The sequence below is a fragment of the Cherax quadricarinatus genome, chromosome 50 (genome assembly GCF_038502225.1).
Source record: "Cherax quadricarinatus isolate ZL_2023a chromosome 50, ASM3850222v1, whole genome shotgun sequence".
Classification (NCBI taxonomy): Eukaryota; Metazoa; Arthropoda; class Malacostraca; order Decapoda; family Parastacidae; genus Cherax; species Cherax quadricarinatus.
In genome coordinates this window covers 1,239,794-1,265,569 of record NC_091341.1, presented here as the reverse complement: position 1 = coordinate 1,265,569, position 25,776 = coordinate 1,239,794, and the positions used below count along the sequence as shown (strand labels likewise).

Genomic DNA, 25,776 nt, shown 5'->3' with positions numbered 1-25,776 from the left:
AAAAAATGAATAACCATTACTTAAACCTGTTCTCTGAAGCCTTCATAAAGACAGTAATGTCAGCAACCAAAAGAGTAACACACAGGAACATCGACAAAGCTTATTCCAAATTCTTTGCCTGGTTTATACGTAGGTCTTTAACCCTTTGACTGTTTCGGTTGTATGTATACGTCTTACGAGGTACCGTGTTTGACGTATATATACTCATAAATTTTAGCAGCTTCAAATCAAGCAGAAGAAAGCTGGTAGGCCCACATGTGAGAGAATGGGTCTGTGTGGTCAGTGTGCACCATATAAAAAAAATCCTGGAGCACGCAGTGCATAATGAGAAAAAAAAAATGACCGTTATTTTTTTTAATTAAAATGCCAACTTTGTGGTCTATTTTCATATAGTATTTATGGTTGTATTCTCGTTTTCTTGGTCTCTTCTGATAGAATGGAAAACATATTATAGAAATAGAGGTGATTTTGATTGATTTTACTATAAAACGAACCTGGAAATGGAGCTCAAAGTAGGGGAAATGTTTGATTTTTGCTGATGTTCAAAAGTAAACAAATGATGTCGTTGTCCAATAAATGTCCAACTAGTCATTCTAATATGCAGTCATGAATGGGTTGATGTTATTTATACAATTATTACAATATTACAGTAGTCTGCATAACAGTAAAACTTCTACTTTTTGTTTGAATAAAAATTCAAAAGAGTAATATCAGAGGGGCCTGGAGACATGACTGATGAACAAAGAAAATTTTATTTTAGAGCCAGGAATGTCTACATTGTTCATTCTGGACCTTATTTTGAAATTGTCATATTTTTTAATTTTCGTGAAATTGGCCAAATTGCAAATTTCTGACCACGTTATTGGGTAGTTGAAATCTGTAAATGGGCAGTTTCTCGTACTCAATCGATAGAAAAAAAACTTCTAAAGAAATAGCTGAGTTTGGTCGACTGGAACAATGGAATTAGCCGAAAATAGGGCTCAAAGTGGACGAAATTGCTGATTTGTAAATATCGCCGAGGTCGCTAGCTTTGCAAGAGCGTAATTCCGTCAGTTTTCCATCAAATTTCTTTTTTTTTCTTGGTGTCATTACAATCGGGAAAAGATTCTCTATCATTTCATAAGAATTTTTTTTTTTAATTTTGCGACACCAGGAGACAGCTCAGGATTGGGGGTTGCGACAGTCAAGGGGTTAATTAGATGGATCTCGTCCTGACATGCCTGGTTTACTGAATAAGAGGACTACTGCAAGGGTAAAGTATCTTCGGACCATATCTAGTTAAAATTGTATAAAAGGGAGAGAAATGCTGTGGAATGTAAATAAAAAGGTGTGTCAAGTGAGGGAATGAATGACAAAGAATGTAGTAACTAAGCTTTATCAACAGAAGCAAGGTGTGCAAGAGGGTATATAATGTGTTAATGGTTCTGAGAATTATCACCCATGTGTCTCCAGTTTCTCCATTCAGAAAGAATATATTACAGTATTAAGGACTACATTTAACACTTTCACTTCATCATACCTAGATCTACATTATTGATGCTAAATGTTACTTGGTTAGATTTATGTTTGAAGCACAGCTCCCTCAGATGTGCTGCGAGTGGTAAATTCCCTACCATTTCAGAAGAATTTTTTTTTAAAGTGTACACTGAGAGCAAGCAATATTAATTTTGGGGGTTTGGTCAATGAAAAGGTTAAATGAGACAATGGTGGAAGGTGTTTTGGGAGTGGGAGGAGTTGGTGGGTAGGTGTGGCAGAAGGGGACCATGTGTGTACCAGACTTGGACTGGTACATGTATGGTGTACTGGGCCCTCCCTGTCTCCTCTGCTCTGTCCTGACACTTTGTCTGGGCATAAGCCTATGAAAGATAGGTTTACCCTGCTGCCAGGTACCAGTGCCTATGGATATTCAAGCTGCAGCCTGTGCTTATATATCACTTAAACTTAGTGTGTTTAAACAACAAAAAGAAACCAAGGGAAGGTTGGGTGTGTTTTGGCATCTTGGAACGAATTACCATGAAACATGTAATTTGGGGTTTGTTACGATGATCTGGAGATAGGTCTCTGGCCTGGAGATGCTGCTCTGGTCTGGAGATACGTCTCTAGCCTGGAGGTGCATCTCTGGCCTGGAGATATATATATGCCATTTCAGAAGAATTTTAAATCTTGAAATTGTTTACACTTAACCCTTTCACTGTTGCAACCCCAGTTCTGAAACTGTCTCCCTGTGTCACAAAATACTCGGAAAAAATGGTTTTTTCTTGTGAAATGATAGAGAATCTTTTCCAGATGGTAATGACACCAAAAGTATGAAATTTGGTGGAGAACTTGCGTAATTACTCTTGCAAAATTAACGATATCGGTATATATACGCATCGGCGATTTCGCCCACTTTGAGCCCTATTTTTGGCCAATTCCATTGTTCCAGTCAACCAAACTCATAGCTGTAGAACTCCATTTGTTCTGTTGATTTGAGTACAAGAAGCCGCCCACTTAACGATTTGAGCTACCCGGTTAAGTGGTCAGAAATTGGCAATTTGGCCAATTACATGCAAATTAAAAAAGATGCCAATTTCAAAATGTGGTCCAGAATAAACAGTGCAGACATTCCTGGCACTAAAATAACATTTCCTCTGTTCATTAGTCACATCTCCAGGCCCCTCTTATATTCTTGCTTTCTATTTTGAATTTTTATTCACACAAAAAATAGAAGATTTACTGTTATGCAGACTACTGCATTATTGTAAAAATGGTATAAATAATATCAGTGCACTTGTGAGAGAATATTACTCACCAGTTGACGTGTATTGGGCATGTGGAGTGATTTGTTTACTCTTGAATATGGCAAAAAATCAAACATTTCTGCTAGTTTGAGCTCAATTTCAAGGTCCTTTTCATGGTGAAACTAATCAAAATCATCTCTATTTCTGTAATATGTCTTCCATTCTATCAAATGAGACCATGAAAATGAGAATACAACCATAAATACTACACAAAAATACACCTCAAAGTTGGCGTTTTAATCTGAAAACATGGTCGGAGTTTTTTTTTTTTTTTTTTCCATTATGCACTACATGCTGCAGGATTTTTTTTTTATACTGGGCACACTGACCACACGGACCCATTCTTTCACATGTGGGCCTACCAGCTTTCTCCCGCTTGATCTGAAGCCGCTAGAATTTAGGCGTATTAATGTGTCGGAAACACTGGCTTGTAAGACGTATATATACGGCCGAAACAGTGAAAGGGTTAATAAAAGGGGTCACAACAGTGACAGGGTTAAAGAAGCATGAGAAAGTAAATACTGCAAAAGTTTATTCTGAATGTGCATAGTAGTTTCTAAAATAAACCTTCACCTGCTATATTGCATGTTCATGAAACATGTAAGACTAGCATTTCTGCCAGTGCAGAGTATTTAAATGCCTTTTGTTATACACTCCTAAGGATAGTTACTACCCATTTTAACAATATTATGGGGAATAGATAAGGCACACAGGGATAGGATCATTACTACGGATGTGATGAGAACAAGAGGACATGATTGGAAATCATGATTCCAAATGAGCCTCAAGGACACTAGGAAACACTTCTCCATCATAAGACTTCGTACCATAAACAGTAGCTATGAGGAGATACAAATTTTTGCTGATACTGATACTCAGCTTTAGGCCAATACCCTCAGAATTTGTCATTAACCACAGTTTTAACTGGAGACAGTTTTGGAGTTGCTTTTCCTGCAGACTGGTGCCAGGCCAGGCTAGATTTTAGTGTTTCATGTAATCTGAATGCACAATACAAGCTGAAGAACAAGGAACTATTTAATAAAAATGTTATATGAACCACATTCCCACTGCCTTTTGTCAGCTGTAGTGGACTAAAGCACTTTTTACAAAGTTGACCTGGACTCTGGATGATATCTAACATCAACACAAGAGGGAGTGCAAGCGTACCTGAGCACTGGAGAAGGCAAACACGTGTCATACTGGGTATAAAGTGGTTTAAGTCTTATTACTGTAATGTAGGTTAAATGAGTAGGATGCTGTTAATGGTTAATGACCCTTCACAGAAAGTTTATTCTTTAAAAAATGTTTTGTTTTGATTATTACCTCTGTTATCAATGACTGTTATTTAGAATACAGTCATGCAGCTATAACTGTATGACTTAAGTATACTCAACATATTCCCTTTGTGGGACATGAATCAGTTTTTTTTTTTTTTGTTGTTCTGTATATTGGTACTGTAAAAAAATTTTTACAGCAAAATTTGCTTATCCTATATAAATTAAGTGTGGTGTTTCATTTAAGCATGTTAGAACTTATGTACAGTACTGTATTTGTGCCACATTTGTCATATTCACTTGCTGGCAATCAGTTACCATTGTGATATAATTCCATCATTTTTCTACCCAAAGTATAATGGTGAACAGAGTGAGGTTTGGGGCTGCCATAGTGATGCACCCTGTTCCCCAAAGCAGTCCTGGCTCGTTCTTTCTCATTCTCATATCAGACATGGACAGAAGCATGAATCATAACACTATATTATCCTTGGCAGATGATACTAGAATCCATGTGAGAGTGCCATCCATTGAGGACATGGCAATTTGCCAAGCTGATAGAAAGTCATCCAGTGTGCCATTAGCAACACTATGATGTTCAGTGAGGCAAGGACAAGTTTGAACCACTCTGTTAAGGAAAGATCGAGGAAATAGACTGGAATGGAGTATAAGACCAATTCAAATCATTCAGTAGAGCATGAAAGACTTTGGAGTGATTGTGTCAAATCTCGGCTTCACAACAATGTCACCATATCACAGCCACAAGAAAAATAATAGGCTAGTTAACTAAAATCTTTAAAACAAGGGATACCAAGAAAATGATTCTCTGAAGTCTCTTTGTTTTCTCCAAGCTGGAGATTCATTGAAAGAATTTAGAGAAATGAAAGTTCATCAGCATTGTTTCTAAGGGTACTACTGTTTTGCTAGATTTCACTGTTTCATGAAATAGATGGTGGTTGGGCACAAACTGTGCTGCCTCCTGCCAATCTCAGGTGTGGTCTGTAGTGGTTGCTGGATATTTGTGGTTGGTGGTTGTGTGTGTGTGGGGGGGGGCAGGGGTGGCATGGGGTCATTGGGTTGTGTTGCATGGCTTCCTTCTGGGGCTGGCACCGGTGCCACCCAGCTCTTTATCTTACCAGCCACTGCTGCATGCATTGCTAGCTTTGTCCACGACCTACTGCCCATACCAGTGAAAGCATCGTCATCACTATCAGTTCCTGGAGTTGGATCCCGTAATCTACTATGTCCCTTGGTGATAACAATGAGGACGCTTCCAGACCATGTATTTAGCATTATAAATTAACACTTCAGAGGTGAATAATTATAATAACTATCATTAGATGCATCATCAGTAGCTAGGAAATCATATCTGTTCCCAAACCATGGTAGAATGTTAGATTTCCCTTACAGCATGGACATATGAATGTACTGAGCCTTGAAGAATAAAAAGTCATAAGATTGTGACTGGAACAGTAAACAAATAGCCCACACATAAGAGACTGAAATTTATAAAGACATTTCAGTCAGACTTCAGTCCAAGTCAGACCAAAATGTTGTCATAAGTTTCATTTTCGTATGTGCTGGTTATTTGTGCACTAAACCCTGAAAGAGATGATTGTTGATCACTGGGGTTTTCAGCACCATTTTCAGCATCCACTTGTCACTTCTGGTCACTTTATCTTTGAACCTGAAGAATTCATCCTTGTTGTTGGAGCTGTCTTTGGGAAATGATACCTGACATATTTGCCTTGGAGTGAAAGGATTGTCAGTGACGCATGGTGGACAGTGGTAAACTAAGATGGCATTCCCATGATGCACTGCAGTGGCTCCAATTTTTTCTATTCTTCGAACACTGTCATGCAGACCAGCTTTCTCATGCCTAGGCCTACTAGGTCTCTTGAACTAAATTTGAAAAATAGAATTTATGCATGGATGTATGTAAGTGACAGTGACTTCAATAATGTATACCTATGTGGGAGACAGTGACAGAATAAAGTAACTAATTTAGGAGATAGGGTTTATGCTTAAAGTAGCAAAAGCATATTTTAACACAATTTTTCTTGTGTAAATTTCCCTGTTTAAGTTAAGTTTCATTGTCCGTCATTTAGACCTATGTTGGTATCAGGCCCAGATGTAGCTTGAGACTTCCCTCAAAGTAGCAGAAATGTTAGATTTTTGCTAATTTTCCTGAGGATGGGTAATGACACCCCCCACCCTCTAGTCTTTTTGTTTTTTCGGGACATGTAAACCATGATGAATCATTGCCGGTTATATTTTTTTCAGAGAAATGGGGTAAATCTTTTTTTTTTTTTAATGTGAATATTGAGCACATTTTAATTTTGGGGTTTTGGCCAGTGAAATTATTAAAAATTACATGCGAAAATATCACAATCCTGTAGTGTGTAATATTGTGCTGAATTTCTAAATGGCAAAAATTATTTAAGAGGTAGACTAGTTTTCTCAACGCATTTGTGAAGGTTTTGTTGTGGACATTTTTAAACTTTAGACTTTTAATGTTAAGCTTTAGACCTTTAATTTTAAGCTCTAATATTAGATTTGTATAAAGTATTGCTTTTCATAGCTAAAAGTATTACATGTACACTGTATTAGTGATGGGATGATGCCAAAATTAGCCAGTCCCCACCAGTATCAACATTAGCTGATATCTGCCAATATCACTGCTGATACTTTGGCACACCTCCTACTGTATATACTGTATTTTGATTATTTAAATAATTATTCATATGCTAACTAAATCACTGTATTACCTATTGTATTTACTTGTTCATTTATTAGGAGTAATTTTTTTGTTTGTTTTTTGTTATACAGGTTTTATCCCAAGATGTGAAAAAGGAAACTCCACTCCAGTTTAAATTCAGAGCTAAATTCTATCCAGAGGATGTGGCAGAGGAAATCATCCAAGATATCACACTGGTGAGTAATGCAGTTATCTTGTTCATACATACTAATGTTCATGTGGTAAATTTGAAATGAAAGTTCCAAATGTCCTAGCGATTGGAATTCAGTTTTACTTTGCATGTAACGGTAGTATGGCTCATCCAGTTGGTTTCAAGTTTTCATGAAGTTTTCAATAACTTGGATCAAATTCTTAGAACAATTGGCATTATTCACATGCTCTACAACTAAAAGTTGTTGAGCCCATTTCCAGCATCATGGAATAGCTTGGATAACTTTCAAAATTCTCAGTAGCATAGCTTCAGACATGCAAAAAAGTGTCAAAAAAAATAAGAAGACAGCAGAGTGAAATTCAAGTGTGCGGGTTCAGATTTGACAATTTTGTGTAAAATAGCACAGTAGCACCTCTTTACTCAAACTTAATTCATTCCAGAATGCTGTTCAAGTGCCCATCTGTTCGAGTACTGAATGAAGTTTTCCCAACCAGTTTTCTTTTTGGCTGGGTGTTATCACAAATCTTAGGCCCCCATGGTGATTTATTTATACAAATAGTATAGGTTGGTATAGTTGTAGGTTGGTAGACAGCAACCACCCAGGGAAGTACTACCCTCCTGCCAGATGACTGTGAAACAGAAACCTGTAACTGTTTTACATGATGGTAGGATTGCTGGTGTCTTTTTCTGTCTCATAAACACACTAGATAACAGGGATATCTTGCTACTCCTACTTACACTTTGGTCACACTTCACAGACACATGCACATGCATATATATATATACATACATCTAGGTTTTTCTCCTTTTTCTAAATAGCTCTTGTTCTTCTTCATTTCTTCTATTGCCCATGCGTGTCGTATGAGGCGACTAAAATGCCGGGAGCAATGGACTAGTAACCCCTTCTCCTTTAAACATTTATTAAAAAAGAGAAGAAAAACTTCATAAAACTGGGATGCTTGAATTTGCTTGGATGTAGTGCGGATGACAAGAAACAGATTGCTGATGTTATGAATGAAAAGAAGTTGGATGTCCTGGCCCTAAGCGAAACAAAGCTGAAGGGGGTAGGGGAGTTTCGGTGGGGGGAAATAAATGGGATTAAATTTGGAGTATCTGAGAGAGTTAGAGCTAAGGAAGGGGTAGCAATAATGTTGAAGGATCAGTTATGGAAGGAGAAAAGAGAATAGGAATGTATAAATTCAAGGATTATGTGGATTAAAGTAAAAGTTGGATGCGATAAGTGGGTCATAGTAAGCGTGTATGCACTTGGAGAAGAGAGAGAGATTTTGGGAGATGTTAAGTGAATGTATAGGAACCTTTGAATCAAGTGAGAGAGTAATTGTGGTAGGGGACCTGAACACTAAAGTAGGAGAAACTTTTAGAGAGGGTGTGGTAGGTAAGTTTGGGGTGCCAGGTGTAAATGATAAAGGGAGTCCCTTGATTGAACTTTGTATAGAAAGGGGTTTAGTTATAGGTAATACATATTTTAAGAAAAAGAGGATAAATAAGTATACAAGATACGATGTAGGGCAAAATGACAGTAAACCATACCCCGGCTGGGATTGAACCCGCGGTCAGAGTGTCTCAAAACTCCAGCCCGTCGCGTTAGCCACTAGACCAATAAGATTCGTCCAACTAGGTATATTTCTACACCATAGGAAGGTTAGCACAGGCACCACTGTGACCACAAATGCAAGTTTCTACAGACGAATCTCCAGCTAGCGTGGCCGTGACGAACTCTAACTCAAGTCCCTTCACTGCCGTCAACATGACTCACGAAATCGTAATGACACGTTCGCAATCGTGTTATTACGATTTCGTGAGTCAAAATGACAGTAGTTTGTTGGATTATGTATTGGTAGATAAAATACTGTTGAGTAGACTTCAGGATGTACATGTTTATAGAGGGGCCACAGATATATCAGATCACTTTTTAGTTGTAGCTACACTGAGAGTAAAAGGTAGATGGGATACAAGGAGAATAGAAGCATCAGGGATAAGAGAGGTGAAGGTTTATAAACTAAAAGAGGAGGCAGTTAGGGCAAGATATAAACAGCTATTGGAGGATAGATGGGCTAATGAGAGCATAGGCAATGGGGTCGAAGAGGTATGGGGTAGGTTTAAAAATGTAGTGTTAGTGTGTTCAGCAGAAGTTTGTGGTTACAGGAAAGTGGGTGCGGGAGGGAAGAGGAGCGATTGGTGGAATGATGATGTAAAGAGAGTAGTAAGGGAGAAAAAGTTAGCATATGAGAAGTTTTTACAAAGTAGAAGTGATGCAAGGAGGGAAGAGTATATGGAGAAAAAGAGAGAGGTTAAGAGAGTGGTGAAGCAGTGTAAAAAGAGAGCAAATGAGAGAGTGAGTGAGATGTTATCAACAAATTTTGTTGAAAATAAGAAAAAGTTTTGGAGTGAGATTAACAAGTTAAGGAAGCCTAGAGAACAAATGGATTTGTCAGTTAAAAATAGGAGAGGAGAGTTATTAAATGGAGAGTTAGAGGTATTGGGAAGACGGAGGGAATATTTTGAGGAATTGTTAAATGTTGATGAAGAGAACTTTGTCCTTGGAGGCAAAGAGGGGAATGTATGAGAGTATAGTTTTACCAAAACTCTTATATGGGTGTGAAGCATGGGTGATGAATGTTGCAGCGAGGAGAAGGCTGGAGGCAGTGGAGATGTCATGTCTGAGGGCAGTGTGTGGTGTGAATATAATGCAGAGAATTCGTAGTTTGGAAGTTAGGAGGAGGTGCGGGATTGCCAAAACTGTTGTCCAGAGGGCTGAGGAAGGGTTGTTGAGGTGGTTCGGACATGTAGAAAGAATGGAGCGAAACAGAATGACTTCAAGAGTGTATCAGTCTGTAGTGGAAGGAAGGCGGGGTAGGGGTCGGCCTAGGAAAGGTTAGAGGGAGGGGGTAAAGGAGGCTTTGTGTGCAAAGGTCTTGGACTTCCAGCAGGCATGCGTGAGCGTGTTTGTTAGGAGTGAATATAGACAAATGGTTTTTAATACTTGACGTGCTGTTGGAGTGTGAGCAAAGTAACATTTATGAAGGGATTCAGGGAAACCGGCAGGCCGGACTTGAGTCCTGGAGATGGGAAGTACAGTGCCTGCACTCTGAAGGAGGGGTGTTAATGTTGCAGTATAAAAACTAGTGTAAAGCACCCTCCTGTCAAGACAGTGATGGAGTGAATGATGGTGAAAGTTTTTCTTTTTTGGGCCACCCTACCTTGGTGGGAATCGGCCAGTGTGCTAATAAAAAAAAATAATAAATATAAAAATAATAAAAAGAAAAAGCCAAAAAATGTGAAGAAACAAGAAAAAGTTTACAGTGAAGTTCTGGCAGGTCGTGTTTGTTTTGTCGAGTGCCGAGCAAATGATCAACTACCTACTGAGCGATTTTTTTTTTTTACCGAACGAAGCGTTCAAATCCCGAATTGTTCGAGTACCGAGGTACTACTGTATTTAATTTTTATTGACATTATATCACAGAGTAAGTTTGTTGTGCTGCCTCTGAATGGCTTAAATATTTAATGACTCTGCACGTTTTTGTACCTGTAAAATTTCCTTTGCATGCAGTCCGAGTTGTTGTTGATGTGGTAAAATAGTAAAAGACTTGGAATCTTTCTAATCCTTTCCATGACTGGAGAATGATTCATCTGATTGGCCATTACATGGCACCAGTTTTATTGAAAAGAAGTGATATTCATTTTTTATACAATAACTAACGAATGCTTCTTTTGACTGACTTAAAAATTTGAAATCTTACTGAAAATTAAAAAAAAAAAATGTTTGGATCAGGTTAATTACTGAAGAATTCCTTTTCTGATAGGCTTCAAACTTTTAGTGGGCATTTTTAAAACACAGCTTGTCACTCACTTAGAATGGTGTAAATTTCAGTTTGTCAGTTTTATTAAGCAAATTGTTTCCCATGTAATAACTAGTGAATGCCTCATCTGATCAGCCTCTAACCCTAAATGGTGATGTATCTAGGTAATAGGTATTCTTATATTAATTTTTAGCTCAGGAATGTCAGTTCGCAATCTTTTTGAAAATTTTAGGAAACTGTTTTTTTTTTTAGATCTAACAATATTTTTTCTTACTGGATTGTTAAGAATTTTAAGTAGAATGCCATTGTGAAAAAAAAAACTGGAAAGAAAAAACTTGTGGTTCTTGGGGGTGTTTAAGTTTATTGAGGGGAGACTCCTCCTCTTTTTTTTTTTTTTTTTTTTTTTTTTGTAACATTTTCAACAACCTTTTAGTTTTCTTTATCATAAATTTTTGTTTATAACTTAACACCTTATGATCAGCTTCAACATTTCAGTACTTGTGCAGTGTATCATGGGCAAGATTCATGGGTGTATTTGTCTGCATGATTGTCATATTCACAACTCTTGAGTAGTTTTCAGGGTGAATAAATTTTGGTGGCTGTTCTTGAGTTGAACTTTGTTGAATTCACATTTTTCAGCATTGTGTTAATCAAGTGTTTACTATACTAGGGAAATTATTATTATTATAATAGTATTTCAAGAAATTTGATGGGTTCTTCCTGACAATTCTTGATCAAGTAGTTTGTGTTGATTTCATTAAACTGCATGTTGCTAGCATCAGTAGCTTAAGTGATTAGGCCAGCAACCAGGATGGGCACATTGTCCCTAGGAACCATATCCATATTTACTTACAGGAAGGCCCTGTTTATAAAGCAGGTTAGGTTAGGTTCTGGACTACTTCTGTAAAGTGAATCATAGCCCTCCCCCCTCCTTTTTCCCCCACTTTCAGATGCATATAAAAGCCAGATAACATGTTTATGCAATCATGTATTAAGTGAGCACTATAGCTAGGCCTAATAGATACATATACAGTACATACATAACTTAAAATATTTTCATCCTTACAATGGTGAATATATTTATTGTAGGAAGTCTGAATAAATGGAAAATGGGTATAACTGAAAACCACTGTATCAGTGAAATGCTATAAAGCATAGCCTGCCTGTATTTGTGTGCTTGTAGCCTCATTCTCTGCAATAGCTTAATTGTAATACCAGACCACAGTAATCATTTTGTCACTTAAAAAATTTATGGTTGTATCACTTGCTACCTCACTTCATTTCATTGTTTCACTATGCATAGAAAACATTTCTAGTATACCGTTTTTTCTTAATTTATAACTATGGCCTCTATTTATAATGAGCTAACAGATGGGAGGGAAAGTTGGTGACTAGTAATAGTGACTGTGGTAAACAATTATTGTTTAGCCATGATCATCATAATGCTGGACAATTCTGTAACAAAAGACTTTGTCAGCTATTTCAGTGTGGGTTGACCCAGCAGATTTTCTCCTTTTGCCAACTTCCATTAAATCAGAGTTCATTTAATATAGGGTTTACTGCACTAAAAAGTATTTTTAGTGCAGTAAACACTGTCGGCCAGCTTGGCCATCCTCAAAGTTTTCATCTTTTTTTTTTTTTTTTTTTATAGCTCTGGGAGCTATCTTGTAGTGCTTGATGCTTTATATATCTAACTAAAGTTATGGTGCTTGTGTATGCAAGTGCAGAATGCCTTAGCTGTTTGCATTCTGGTTGAGTATGGAGATCTTTTTTCAGACCATTTTCCAGCACACTTGGTTGTTTGATGAAACTGATGGAGACCATAGGAGAGACTGGTTTTTGTAATTCCCAGCTGCTTTTGTACAGATGGTAACCGGTGTGGTGTTGGTTGCACAGATGCCTACACACATCCCAGTACCAACAAAGCAGGGACAAACTAGGGTCCTAATCAAGTATAACAGACCTTCCAGAACTATTAGAGTAGAGTAATAAGTTGTCAGTCACAGTATGACATGTTTTTCAAAAGAGGGCAACCCCCCCCCAATCCATGCATGGCATCCATCATAAATAGTTTTTCATGCTTCAAAACTTTTTTTATTAAGGTCTTCCTGTACATCTAACTTGCCTAGCTAAGTATTTTTTTTTTTTTAACATTTTTCTGTAGTATGCCTGTCATAAAAATTTATTGAAGCAAAAGAAAATTCATTTTGTTTGGTAATGTGAGTACTGGAATTAGTATGTGTTTGTCAGAGATTTGTGTGTAGTACTTTCGAATTCTCGTTACTGTATACCGTGGTACCTCAAGTTTCGAGCAGCTCCCAACTCGAACAGTTATGTAAGTGTATTTTTGTAAGTGCTTTTGTAAGTGTATTTTTGGGGTCTGAAATGGACTAATCTAATTAACATTATTCCTTATGGGAACAAATTCGTTCAGTATCGGCACTCGAACAGCCTTCTGGAACGAATTAAGTTCGTAACTCGAGGTACTACTGTATATGCATACTATGAGGTATGGAGATGCTTTTTTTAATAGTTGATACTGGAATAAGAGTTAATGTTCAAAAATTACTTACAGAGGTTGTTCTATCTACAAGTTAAGAATGCTATCCTCAGTGATGAAATTTACTGCCCTCCTGAAACATCTGTTCTACTGGCTTCATATGCAGTCCAAGCCAAATATGGTGACCAGAGCTCTGACATTCATAAGTCATTGACAAATGACCACCGACTTTTGCCACAGCGTGTAATGGACCAACACAAACTAACACGGGAGGAATGGGAAGAGAGGATCATCACCTGGTACCATGAACACAAAGGAATGCTCAGGTCAGATTCAGGTCATAGCTTAATAAAAGTTCTTGAGAGAGATGGTGATTTTTAATTAAGTTAGAAAAGATATATGTTTAGAGATTAAGTTAGAATGATGTGGAAGGAAGTGGATGTTGGAAATGGCTGAGAAATAGTATACACAAGTTGAATCAGAGCAAAAGAAACCTTGCATGATGGATGTATTTACACAATAAACAAGAAATTGGATGAATAGGGTAAAAAAATGGACAGGTTTAAATTATAAAAGTAAAATATTTGCATGTTAGCAATTAAATAAAGTTGTACAAGAGTGAGTAAGAGTTTGGTAGGAGTGGTAAGGAGGCTGGTTTGATAAGTGTGTGCAGGAAGATTGTTAAGTGAATGACTGTAAGAGAGTAATAAAGGGACAAAGTGAGGGACGTGGTAAACAAGGAATGTATGCAGATGAACAAGTTCATTTATAACAGTATGAGTATAAAGTCTTTATATAATTTATACTTTATATAGTATATACTTCATAGTTTCAGTGAATGGAAGTAAATTAAACATTGAATTTAAGTATTTCTAATTCTTTTAATTCTGTTAACTAAAGTTCAAATTGCTTTTTATTATTTTAGAGAAGATGCTATGATGGAGTACCTTAAGCTGGCTCAAGACTTGGAAATGTATGGAGTAAATTACTTTGATATAAAGAACAAGAAGGGTACAGAGCTGTGGTTGGGGGTGGATGCTCTTGGCCTTAATATATATGAAAAAGATGACAAGTAAGTTAGTGTGTGCTAAATGTTGCATTTTTGTTCTTGAACTTGCTCTGTTAATTTAATGGGAAATTAAGCAATGAAAAATTGAACTTAAAATAAGCCTTTGAATAATATGATTGGGTAAAATGGATTGACAAAGCTCCTGGAGAGTGAAATGTCGCCACAATAAAATGTCACATTAGTTGCACTTGTGACCTTTAACCTAACCTCAGTTAATTTATTTTATTAATATAAGATTTATTTTTCATCTTCATTTGTTTGTGTTTTTTTAAATAATTATAGTTGAGAGAAGGATGATGAAATTAATAGCAATGCTGACAAATGTATTATAAAGGTAATGAGATTGTGATTATTAATTTGTAAGAAAGACTGGACCCTTTTGAGCTTTCCCTGATGCTGGTCACTGTAATGGGGTGGTGTGGTTAGCTATTTGTACTTAGGTGTAGGGGTTTATTCTGGGCGGAGGGTGTCATTCTTCTCATCGGGTACCTGTCTAAGAACCCAGTATATATTTCAGCGTAAATTGTGGGAATATTACCCTTAGCCTTGTTCAGTTAATTTAGGGAGCCATTCCAAGGGTTGTCCAGTGAATAGAGTAAAGAGGTTATCAGATTTGCGAGGCATTGTGATGCTTTATATAAACATAGTCTTTATAGCTGCTTTTCATTGCCACTACAGTTTCCATCTGACAGTATAATTTATAATAATGTTAAACAGCTTTTCAAGACATAAGCTGTCACTAAATTTCTTTACTGTACCAGACATGTGTTGAAGTATGTGGCAGGTGTTACAAATATTGATAGAAAATTTTGTTTGTTCAGTGTATACAGTAGGTACTCGAGGCCTTGTAAACGACTGGTAATGTCTTTGGTAATGTTTGTTAAAAGAAAAAAATAGCTTGTGCACTATGTACAGTAGAGAAAAAACTACAGTGGACCCTCAGTTTTCATGTTTAATCCGTTCCAGAGAGATAAGTAAAAACAGAAATCATCGAAAACTGAAACCATTTTCCCCACAAGAAATAATGTAAATCCAATTAATCCATTCCAGACACCCAGAAGCATTAACAGAATTTTTTTTTTTTTACCTTAAAGATAGATTTATATGCACAAAAGAATGAATATTAAACATGACACTTACCTTTATTGAAGGCTGTTGTTGATGGATGGAGGACAGGGAGGAGGGGAGAGGGAAGAGAAGTTATTGTTTGGAAGGGGAATCCCCCTCCATAAGTACTCTAGGTACTCGGTCCTTATCCAGGGTCACTTCTCTAGCTTAAATATAGATTTACATGCAGAAAAGAATAACAAATAAATATAAAGCACTAACAAAATGTATAAATGAACATTTAACATCACACTTTCCTTTATTTAAGACTCTTGTTGGTGTATGGCAGAGGGGAGAGGAGAGGGAGGCAAGCTTATTGTTGGAGACTGGACAGTATGCTTCAATATGACACTGTCAACTCTACGGCTTATTTATCTGTCACAGTTCAACTAATGATATAATAAACAATATTAATAACATAGAAATATGACATATACTCTAGAATGAATAAAATTAGTCATTATGTATATGAGTGGTGTTCTGCTGCTGTTGGGTGTATAAGGGCCACTGAGAGCATAAGCCGTACATGGTGGTGAAGGCAGCAGCAGAGGCGGCAGTGTTGGCAGTAGCCCTATATAACTCCAACAACATTGGAGGAGTTAGGTTCATGCTGCCCTTTTTCTATCGATTAATTGCTTAACTTAATTGCTACACTGTTAGTGCTACATTTTATCGCTGGCTGGCGCTATAGCCTTTATCGACTTATGCTGCTTTAGTATTGTAGAATCACTGAAGAAGGTACATTCTCCCCTCTCTCTTCCTCCACTTTAGTAGTTTACTACAATTTCTTTCTTTAATTCTATCATGTTCCTCACTTTCTTTACCAGAGAACTGGCACTAGGAGTTTTCTTTGGGCCCAGGGTGGCTTATTTAGCAGTCACACACAATAAACAAGTGCCATAAACAATGGATTATATGAAATGTTTCGTATGACCTCGCAGGACATGCTCACTCACAGAGAAACAGTGTGATACTGTCTGAGAATGCTTGTGGGAGGTGGCTTTGCGTGCTGGGCACAGTGACAGGTTCCGTACCGTCAACGAAAACGGAACCAATACAGTGGACCCCCGGTTAACGATATTTTTTCACTCCAGAAGTATGTTCAGGTGCCAGTACTGACCGAATTTGTTCCCATAAGAAATATTGTGAAGTAGATTAGTTCATTTCAGACCCCCAAACATACACGTACAAACGCACTTACATAATTGGTCGCATTCGGAGGTAATCGTTATGCGGGGGTCCACTGTATTTTGATGAAAAAAGTCGGCGAAAAGGGAAATCAGCAATAACAGAGATTGACAAAAAGGGAGGGTCCATTGTATTGGCATTTACATACTTTTTTTTTATTCAATCCTAACCTACTCTATCCTCTCATAATGCCCAAACTTCCTCAACCCCCTCCTTAGCAGTCTGAATTTTACCTTTGGTAACCCCAAAGTCTTATTTCTTTCTGAATTCTCTGCATCGTATTCACTTTACACACTGCTCTCAAACATGAAAACTACACTGCGTCTAGCAGCCTCACACCCATTTGAAAGTGTTAGTATATACTCTTGTACATTATTTTTTTTCCCCTTTTAAATTCTTTTCATTCCACAGATATCTCAACACCCCACTTAGCTTTTCACTGTGTCTATTCTGGGGTTCACCTAGTCTTTCAAAGACTTATCTACTAATATGTCCATTCCCAGATATCAAACTAAATTCACCTTTTCCATATTTCTTCCCTCTAATCTAATAGACAATCTTTCATTGTCTAGGTTTTTTTGTTATTTTTGTTACCTTGCTCTTTTCTGTGTTCACTTTTTTTTTTTTTTTTTTAATCAACAGCTATCTGCAAACGCAGAGTGACCCAGAGAAGGAAACTTTTTCCAACAAACCAGTCGTATCCCACCGACGCCGGGTGGCCCAAAAAGAAAAACCAGTTTCTCTTTTTAACTTTAGTATTGTATACAGGAGAAGGGGTTACTAGCCCCTTTCTCCCAGCATGTTAGTTGCCTCTTATGACATGCATGGCTTATGGAAAAAGAATTCTGTTCCACTTCCCCATGGAGATAAGAGGAAATAGAAACAAGAACTAGTAAGAAAATAGAAGAAAACTCAGAGGGGTATGCGTGAACACGCTTGTACAAGCAAATGTAATATAACCTAAGTGTAAGTAGAAGTAACAAGCTGCACTTGAAATCTTGCATGTTTATGGGACAAAAAAAAGACATCGGCAGTCCTATCATCGCATAAAGCAAATACAGACTTCCGTTTTACACTTACTTGGCAGGACGGTAGTGTCTCCCTGGGCTGTTGCTGTCTACCAACCCACTGCCTAGGAAGGAGAAAACTCATTCACCAATATTCACTCGATTGGAGTTTTTCCCGTGTGCTGACATAGCAGTTGGATTGCCCTTTGAATGAAACATCCCTCACATCCTCCCTCCCCTTCTTTCCTTCCTTTCCTTTAACCCTTAAACTGTCCAAACATCGATCTGCGTTGACGTGCGTAGTGCTCCGAACCTAGGTCTATGTCCAATTTTACGTGCTTTCAAATGGAGAAAATAAAGGTCAGAGCGCTACGCACGTCAGCATAGATCTACGTTTGGACAGTTTAAGGGCTAGAGTGCAGACACTGCTCTTCCCATCTTCAGGACTCGTCCGTCTAACTGGTTTCCCTGAATCACTTGGTAAAAATTTTCCTGCTCACAACGCAACAGCACATTCATTAACAACCACTTGTTTCTGTGCACTTATGTTTAACTTGCAAACTCAGGCCTGCTGAATGCTCAACCCCTAAAACCCGAAGCCTTATGTACCTCCTCCTTTGCCCTTCTACTTTACACCCAAAGAGTGTGTTAACACTCTCTTTGAGTGTTAACATCAAACCATCTTAACCCCTCTGAATTATACCTTTGGTCACCCCATATTGCCATTTAATTTCTACGCTACAAATTCTCTACCTGCTACTCATAACATCTCTTCTACCTTTTACCTTTATGCCCTCCCAAGTTCATCTACCAACTTTTGCAAGTTATCTTTAAAATGTTCCAAATAAATTATCATAGGCAAAGAGCTACTATGCTAACTTCCACATTGTATCCTATTGATAATTTTTAATCAGACACCTCTCTCTCCAACACCCTAGCATTTACTTTTTACAACCTCTGATATGTATATTACACAACTATGGTAAGATCACATAACCCTGCCTAAGACCTATTTTTACTGGAAAAGTCTTCCCTTTCCTACATCCCCTAACCTGGATATCACTATTTACATAATTTTTTTTTTATACTGTTTTTAGTTGTATTTAACCAGTACATTTGTAGCATTTGCCATGTTTCTACTCTATTGGGCTTTTTCTAAATCTAAAGAGGGGACAAACAGTTCCATACTCTTATGTGTATTCTTCACTTTAATGCTTCAAAGTGAACATTTCCTCAGCAGAACTTCTACTCTCCATAAATTCTCCTTGTTGCTCTACAGTATTGCTTTGACCTTCCCCTAACTATTATTATAAAATGTAAATTCCTCTAGTAACTTTATTTTTCAAATTTGTATTTCAGATTAACTCCAAAAATTGGTTTCCCTTGGTGTGAAATTCGAAACATATCCTTCAATGATAGAAAATTTGTTATCAAACCCATTGACAAGAAAGCTCCTGACTTTGTATTCTTTGCACCACGCTTACGCATCAATAAGCGCATCTTGGCACTGTGTATGGGAAATCATGAACTATATATGCGCCGCCGAAAGCCAGATACTATTGAAGTTCAGCAAATGAAGGCGCAGGCTCGTGAGGAAAAGTTGGCCAAACAGCAGGAGAGGTAGGTTAATATTTGAAATAAATTTTTATCAGTTTAATGAATAAATTTTAAAAGTACTGTATTGTACAAGCCATTAGTCACATTTTTTCTAAACATGTTTAAATATTAAAATCCATTTGTCTCCATTCACTCCTATCAAACACGCTCACGCATGCCTGCTGGAAGTCCTGTGCGAGGGGCTTGGACTTCCAGCAGGCATGCGTGAGCATGTTTGATAGGAGTGAATGGAGACAAATGGTTTTTAATACTTGACGTGCTGTTGGAGTGTGAGCAGAGTAACATTTATGAAGGGATTCAGGGAAACCGGCAGGCCGGACTTGAGTCCTGGAGATGGGAAGTACAGTGCCTGCACTCTGAAGGAGGGGTGTTAATGTTGCAGTTTAAAAACTGTAGTGTAAAGCACCCTTCTGGCAAGACAGTGATGGAGTGAATGATGGTGAAAGTTTTTCTTTTTCGGGCCACCCTGCCTTGGTGGGAATTGGCCAGTGTGATAATAATAAATAATAATGTTTAAATATACTCCATCTTAAGAGCACATACTAACCCAGAAAAAATGAAGATGCAAAGCAGTAGACTTACTGGCCAGTGCTAAACAGGTACATCTTCAACTTTTCTTGCTCATATGTTATTTGTCTGACCTATTTTTAAAGCTGCCAAGGTTTTGATGTGTACTTTGTGGCCACAACACCCTTATGCCCTCAAGACCCTACAGAATACTTGTTTGGTATGTACTCAAAACTAAATAAGGGGGAAGGAGTGAGAGCAGAGCGAGCGAGGGAGGAGGGTGTCTAGATAACAACAGCTAGGCTTGGTGCATTTGTTCATCAGACTACTTGTTTAACAACCCAATTGATGCAGTACAGTAGTTACTGTATTCACATTTTATCTGGTTTCCTCTCATTTTTAACCCTAATTATGCAAGTGGATGGAAGTATGGGATACATAAAAAATGGTGGCCCCCTTCCCTCACTCTTCAAGCAGGATTAAAAATGTGTGCAGCTATAACCTGTGACTTGTTTATCACATAATAGAAGTTTAATAACCTAACTGAAGCTGCTGCTAATGCTTTGACTTACTACTACTACTAGTATTACTAATGCTGTGACTTCTACTTCTACTTCTAATATTACGACCACTGCTACTACCACCTCAACATTATGACAACATCAACTAGGGTTATAGAAGCTAAACACTTGGGTAGTTTTCAAAATAAGTTCCGATAAATGTATATGTTAAAGGGGCTGGATTTGAGGACTTCCCTAGCATGGACCAGTAGGCAATCACAGTGCTCCTTTCTTGGGTTCTTACGTCTGTTCAGAGTGGGAGTGGGAGGGGAAGTACCTATATGAAAAAACAACTGCAGCTGAGGCATGTACACTTGCTTATCACAGTCAGATTGATGCATGGTGTATATACAGTAGGTGCTATATTGATATATCCAGTATTTTCTAGATTCAGTACTGATTTTGCAAATGGAGGGAAGCAGGCAAGTAGTCCCTCAGGCTCAGAACATGTGCACACACAACCTGTAACTTGTTAATGTATCATGAAATATGAGTTTAACAACTTAAGCTGATACACATTAACCCTTTCACTGTTGGTGCTGTAATATTACTGCTTGTAAGCCAGTGTTGGTGCTGTAATGTTACGCCAAAATTCTAGCGGCTTCCAATCTTGCAGAAAAAAGCTTGCAGGCTTACATATGAGAAAATGGGTCTGAGTGGTCAATGTGAGCACTAAAAAAAAATCCTGCAGCACACACTGCATCATGAGAAAAAAATACTGTGACTGTTTTTTATTTAAAACACCAAATTTGCGGTGTATTTTCGTACAGTATTTATGGTTGTATGTATGCTCATTTTCTTGGTGTCATTTGATAGAAGATATATTACAGAAATAGAGATGATTTTGAATGATTTACAGAATAAAAGTACATGTAGCTTTGAAATTGAGCTCAAAGTAGTGGAAAAGTTCAATTTTTGCTGATGTTCAATATAAGTCAGCTGGTGGGTCTAATATGCTTTCACAAATGCACTGATATTATTTATACCATTTTTACAATAATGCAGTAGTCTGCATAACAGTAAATCTTCTATTTTTTGTGTGAATAAAAATTCAAAATGGAAAGCAAATGTAATATAAGAGGGGCCTTGAGACGTGACTAACGAACAGAGAAAAATGTTATTTTAGTGCTAGGAATGTTTGTATTGTTAATTCTGGACCCTGTTTTGAAATTGGTCTTACTTGAATTTTGTATGAAATTGGCCAAATTACCAATTTCTGATCACTTTATTGAGTAGTTGAGATCTGTAAATGGGCGGTTTCTTGTACTCAGTCGATAGAACAAATGGAGTTCTAGTGTATAGCTACGAGTTTGGTCGACTGGAACAATGCAAATGGTTAAAAATAGGGCTCAGAGTGGGTGAAATCGCCAGTGCATAAATATTGCCAAGACCACTAATTCTGCGAGAGCATAATTCCATAAGTTTTCCATCAAATTTTGTATTTTTGGTGTCGCTACAATCGGGAAAAGATTCTCTTATCATTTCCAAAAAAAAAAAAATTAATTCTTTGTTCATATTTGCTAATATACAGGGCCTTAAGCCATCCACCAACAACAAAATACCTTTTATCAGTGGACTTCTAGAGGAGTCTAATGCAATGTTTGCAGCCTTCACAGACTCTCACAAAAGATCACTTTGACAGGGAAATATGGTTAAGTGGTTACAACCTTTTTAGATGCAACAGAATGAACAGGCAACAAGGGGGGGGGGGGGGTTGGCCTGTATGTCAGAGAGTCCCTCATCTGCACGGAGTTGCTGAACACCACAAATGAGGTAGTTGAAGTTCTATCAATAAAGATCGAGAACCAAAACCTAGTCATTGTGGTTGTATATAAGCCACCAGATGCAACCTCACAACAGTTCAAGGAACAGCTACTGAAAATTGATTACTGTCTGGAAAACCTTCCAGCTCCATCCCCAAACATCATACTACTTGGTGATTTCAAACTAAGGCATACAAAATGGAAGAAAGTAGCAAATAATGTTATCGCTGAAACAATCCCCGGAGGTAGCACAGATGGAAGGTCACACACACATGAGCTACTAAGTCTCTGCACACTTGACCTTTTTTTTTTTTTTCAACAAGTCGGCCGTCTCCCACCGAGGCAGGGTGACCCAAAAAAGAAAGAAAATCCCCAAAAAGAAAATACTTTCATCATCATTCAACACTTTCACCACACTCGCACATTATCACTGTTTTTGCAGAGGTGCTCAGAATACAACAGTCTAGAAGCATACACATATAAAGATACACAACATATCCCTCCAAACTGCCAATATCCCAAACCCCTCCTTTAAAGTGCAGGCATTGTACTTCCCATTTCCAGGACTCAAGTCCGACTATATGAAAATAACCGGTTTCCCTGAATCCCTTCACTAAATATTACCCTGCTCACACTCCAACAGATCGTCAGGTCCCAAGTACCATTCGTCTCCATTCACTCCTATCTAACACGCTCATGCACGCTTGCTGGAAGTCCAAGCCCCTTACCCACAAAACCTCCTTTACCCCCTCTCTCCAACCCTTTCGAGGACGACCCCTACCCCGCCTTCCTTCCCCTATAGATTTATATGCTTTCTATGTCATTCTACTTTGATCCATTCTCTCTAAATGACCAAACCACCTCAACAACCCCTCTTCTGCCCTCTGACTAATACTTTTATTAACTCCACACCTTCTCCTAATTTCCACACTCCGAATTTTCTGCATAATATTTACACCACACATTGCCCTTAAACAGGACATCTCCACTGCCTCCAACTGTCTCCTTGCTGCTGCATTTACCACCCAAGCTTCACACCCATATAAGAGTGTTGGTACTACTATACTTTCATACATTCCCTTCTTTGCCTCCATAGATAACGTTTTTTGACTCCACATATACCTCAACGCACCACTCACCTTTTTTCCCTCATCAATTCTATGATTAACCTCATCCTTCATAAATCCATCCGCCGACACGTCAACTCCCAAGTATCTGAAAACATTCACTTCTTCCATACTCCTCCTCCCCAATTTGATATCCAATTTTTCTTTATCTAAATCATTTGACACCCTCATCACCTTACTCTTTTCTATGTTCACTTTCAACTTTCTACCTTTACACACATTCCCAAACTCATCCACTAACCTTTGCAATTTTTCTTTAGAATCTCCCATAAGCACAGTATCATCAGCAAAAAGTAACTGTGTCAATTCCCATTTTGAATTTGATTCCCCATAATTTAATCCCACCCCTCTCCCAAACACCCTAGCATTTACTTCCTTTACAACCCCATCTATAAATATATTAAACAACCATGGTGACATTACACATCCCTGTCTAAGACCTACTTTTACCGGGAAGTAGTCTCCCTCTCTTCTACACACCCTAACCTGAGCCTCACTATCTTCACAAATAATGAGGACCTGATAAGAGACATAAGAATATCAAAACCAACTAATTCCGATCACAACCTAATCAAAGTCCAGACGTACATGCATAGGGGTCCTGATCAGCAGAATGCATGTACCTGTGAAGATGTCTTCACAAAATACAACTTCAACAACAAGAATATCAACTGGGACCAGGTAAACCATGTCCTAAACGAAACATGTTGGGAAGATGTCTTAAATGACATAGATCCAAACCAGTGCCTTGAAAGGATCAACTTCCTGGCAGCTGAAGCATGTTCTAGGCATATTCCCCCAAGACAGAAGAAGAGCAGGAGTAAACTGGAGAGAGAAAGACGCTCCCTCTTCAGAAGACGACGAAGAGTCACTGAACTCCTCAGGAGTGCTAGTATATCTGATACAGGAAAGGAGGTGCTAACCAAGGAAGTGGAAACTATCGAACTTAAGTTAAATGACTCTTACAGGAACCAGGAGAGACAGGAGGAGCTTAAAGCTATTAGTGAAATTGAAAGAAATTCAAAATATTTCTTTTCATATGCCAAACACAAGGCAAATACCACATCTAGTATCGGGCCCTTACTCAGACAGGATGGGACTTACACAGATGACAACAGGGAAATGAGTGAAATATTGAAATCCCAGTACGACTCTGTGTTTAGTGAACCACTAATCGGTCTGAGGATCGACAACCCAAATGATTTCTTAATGAATGAGCCTCAAAACTCCATAAATGTATGCCAGATTTCCGACATTACCCTAACTCCAATAGATTTCAAAAATGCCATTGACAACATGCCCATGCACTCAGCCCCGGGCCCAGACTCGTGGAACTCTGTTTTCATTAAGAACTGCAAGAAACCCCTCTTGTGTGCCCTAAGTACACTATGGAGGAGGAGCTTGGACATGGGTGAAATTCCAGAGTCACTTAAAATGACGGATATAGCCCCACTCCATAAAGGTGGCAGCAAAGCATTAGCTAAGAACTATAGACCAATAGCTCTGACATCCCACATCATAAAAATCTTAGAAAGAGTGCTAAGAAGCAGGATTGCAAATCACCTGGATTGACAAAATCTGCACAATCCAGGGCAACATGGGTTCAGGGCAGGTCGCTCCTGCCTCTCACAACTACTGGATCACTATGATATGGCCTTGGATGCACTGGAAGAAAATCAGAATGCAGATGTAATATACACAGACTTTGCAAAAGCATTTGACAAATGCGATCATGGCGTAATAGCCCATAAAATACGTGCTAAAGGAATAACTGGGAAAGTGGGGAGATGGATCTTCAACTTCCTAACAAATCGAACACAAAGAGTAGTGGTCAACAGAGGTAAATCGGAGGCTGCCATAGTGAAGAGCTCTGTTCCACAAGGCACAGTACTCGCCCCCATCTTATTCCTCATCCTCATATCAGACATAGACAGATATATACATCACAGCACCGTATCATCCTTTGCGGATGATACTAGGATCTGCATGAGGCTGTCATCTGCTGAGGACGCGGTTAACCTCCAAGAAGATATAAACAAAATTTTCCAGTGGGCAACGGTAAACAATATGATGATCAGTGAGGACAAATTCCAACTACTCCGTTATGGAAAACTGGAGGAGATGATAACTAGAACAGAGTATACTACAGACTCTGGCCATACAATAGAGCGGAAAAATAATGTAAGGGACCTGGGAGTAGTAATGTCTGAGGATCTCACTTTCAAGGATCACAACAGTGCCACGATCGCAAGTGCAAAGAAAATGATAGGATGGATAATGAGAACGTTCAAAATGAGAGATGCCAAGCCAATGATGATCCTTTTCAAATCACTTGTTCTCTCTAGGCTGGAATACTGCTGTACATTAACATCTCCATTCAAAGCAGGTGAAATTGCAGATCTAGAGAGTGTACAGAGATCCTTTACTGCACGTATAAGTTCTGTCAAGCACCTTAACTACTGGGAACGCTTGGATGCTCTTGCCTTGTACTCATTGGAATGCAGGACGGAGAGATATATCATAATCTACACTTGGAAATTCCTGGAAGGA

At 38.2% G+C, this 25,776-nt stretch overlaps 1 protein-coding gene across 6 annotated transcripts in view; it reads left to right on the top strand.

The window, feature by feature from the left end:
* The window catches only part of LOC128695351 (moesin/ezrin/radixin homolog 1), a 78,675-nt gene that overhangs the window by 35,735 nt on the left and 17,164 nt on the right, over positions 1-25,776 (top strand). For all 6 annotated transcript variants that reach the window (XM_070095373.1, XM_070095376.1, XM_070095372.1 and 3 more), the window contains 4 exons: positions 6,881-6,985; positions 13,357-13,607; positions 14,207-14,353; positions 19,012-19,272. In XM_070095373.1, coding sequence (XP_069951474.1) covers positions 6,881-6,985; positions 13,357-13,607; positions 14,207-14,353; positions 19,012-19,272 — 764 coding nt within the window. The remainder of the gene's footprint in view (positions 1-6,880; positions 6,986-13,356; positions 13,608-14,206; positions 14,354-19,011; positions 19,273-25,776) is intronic.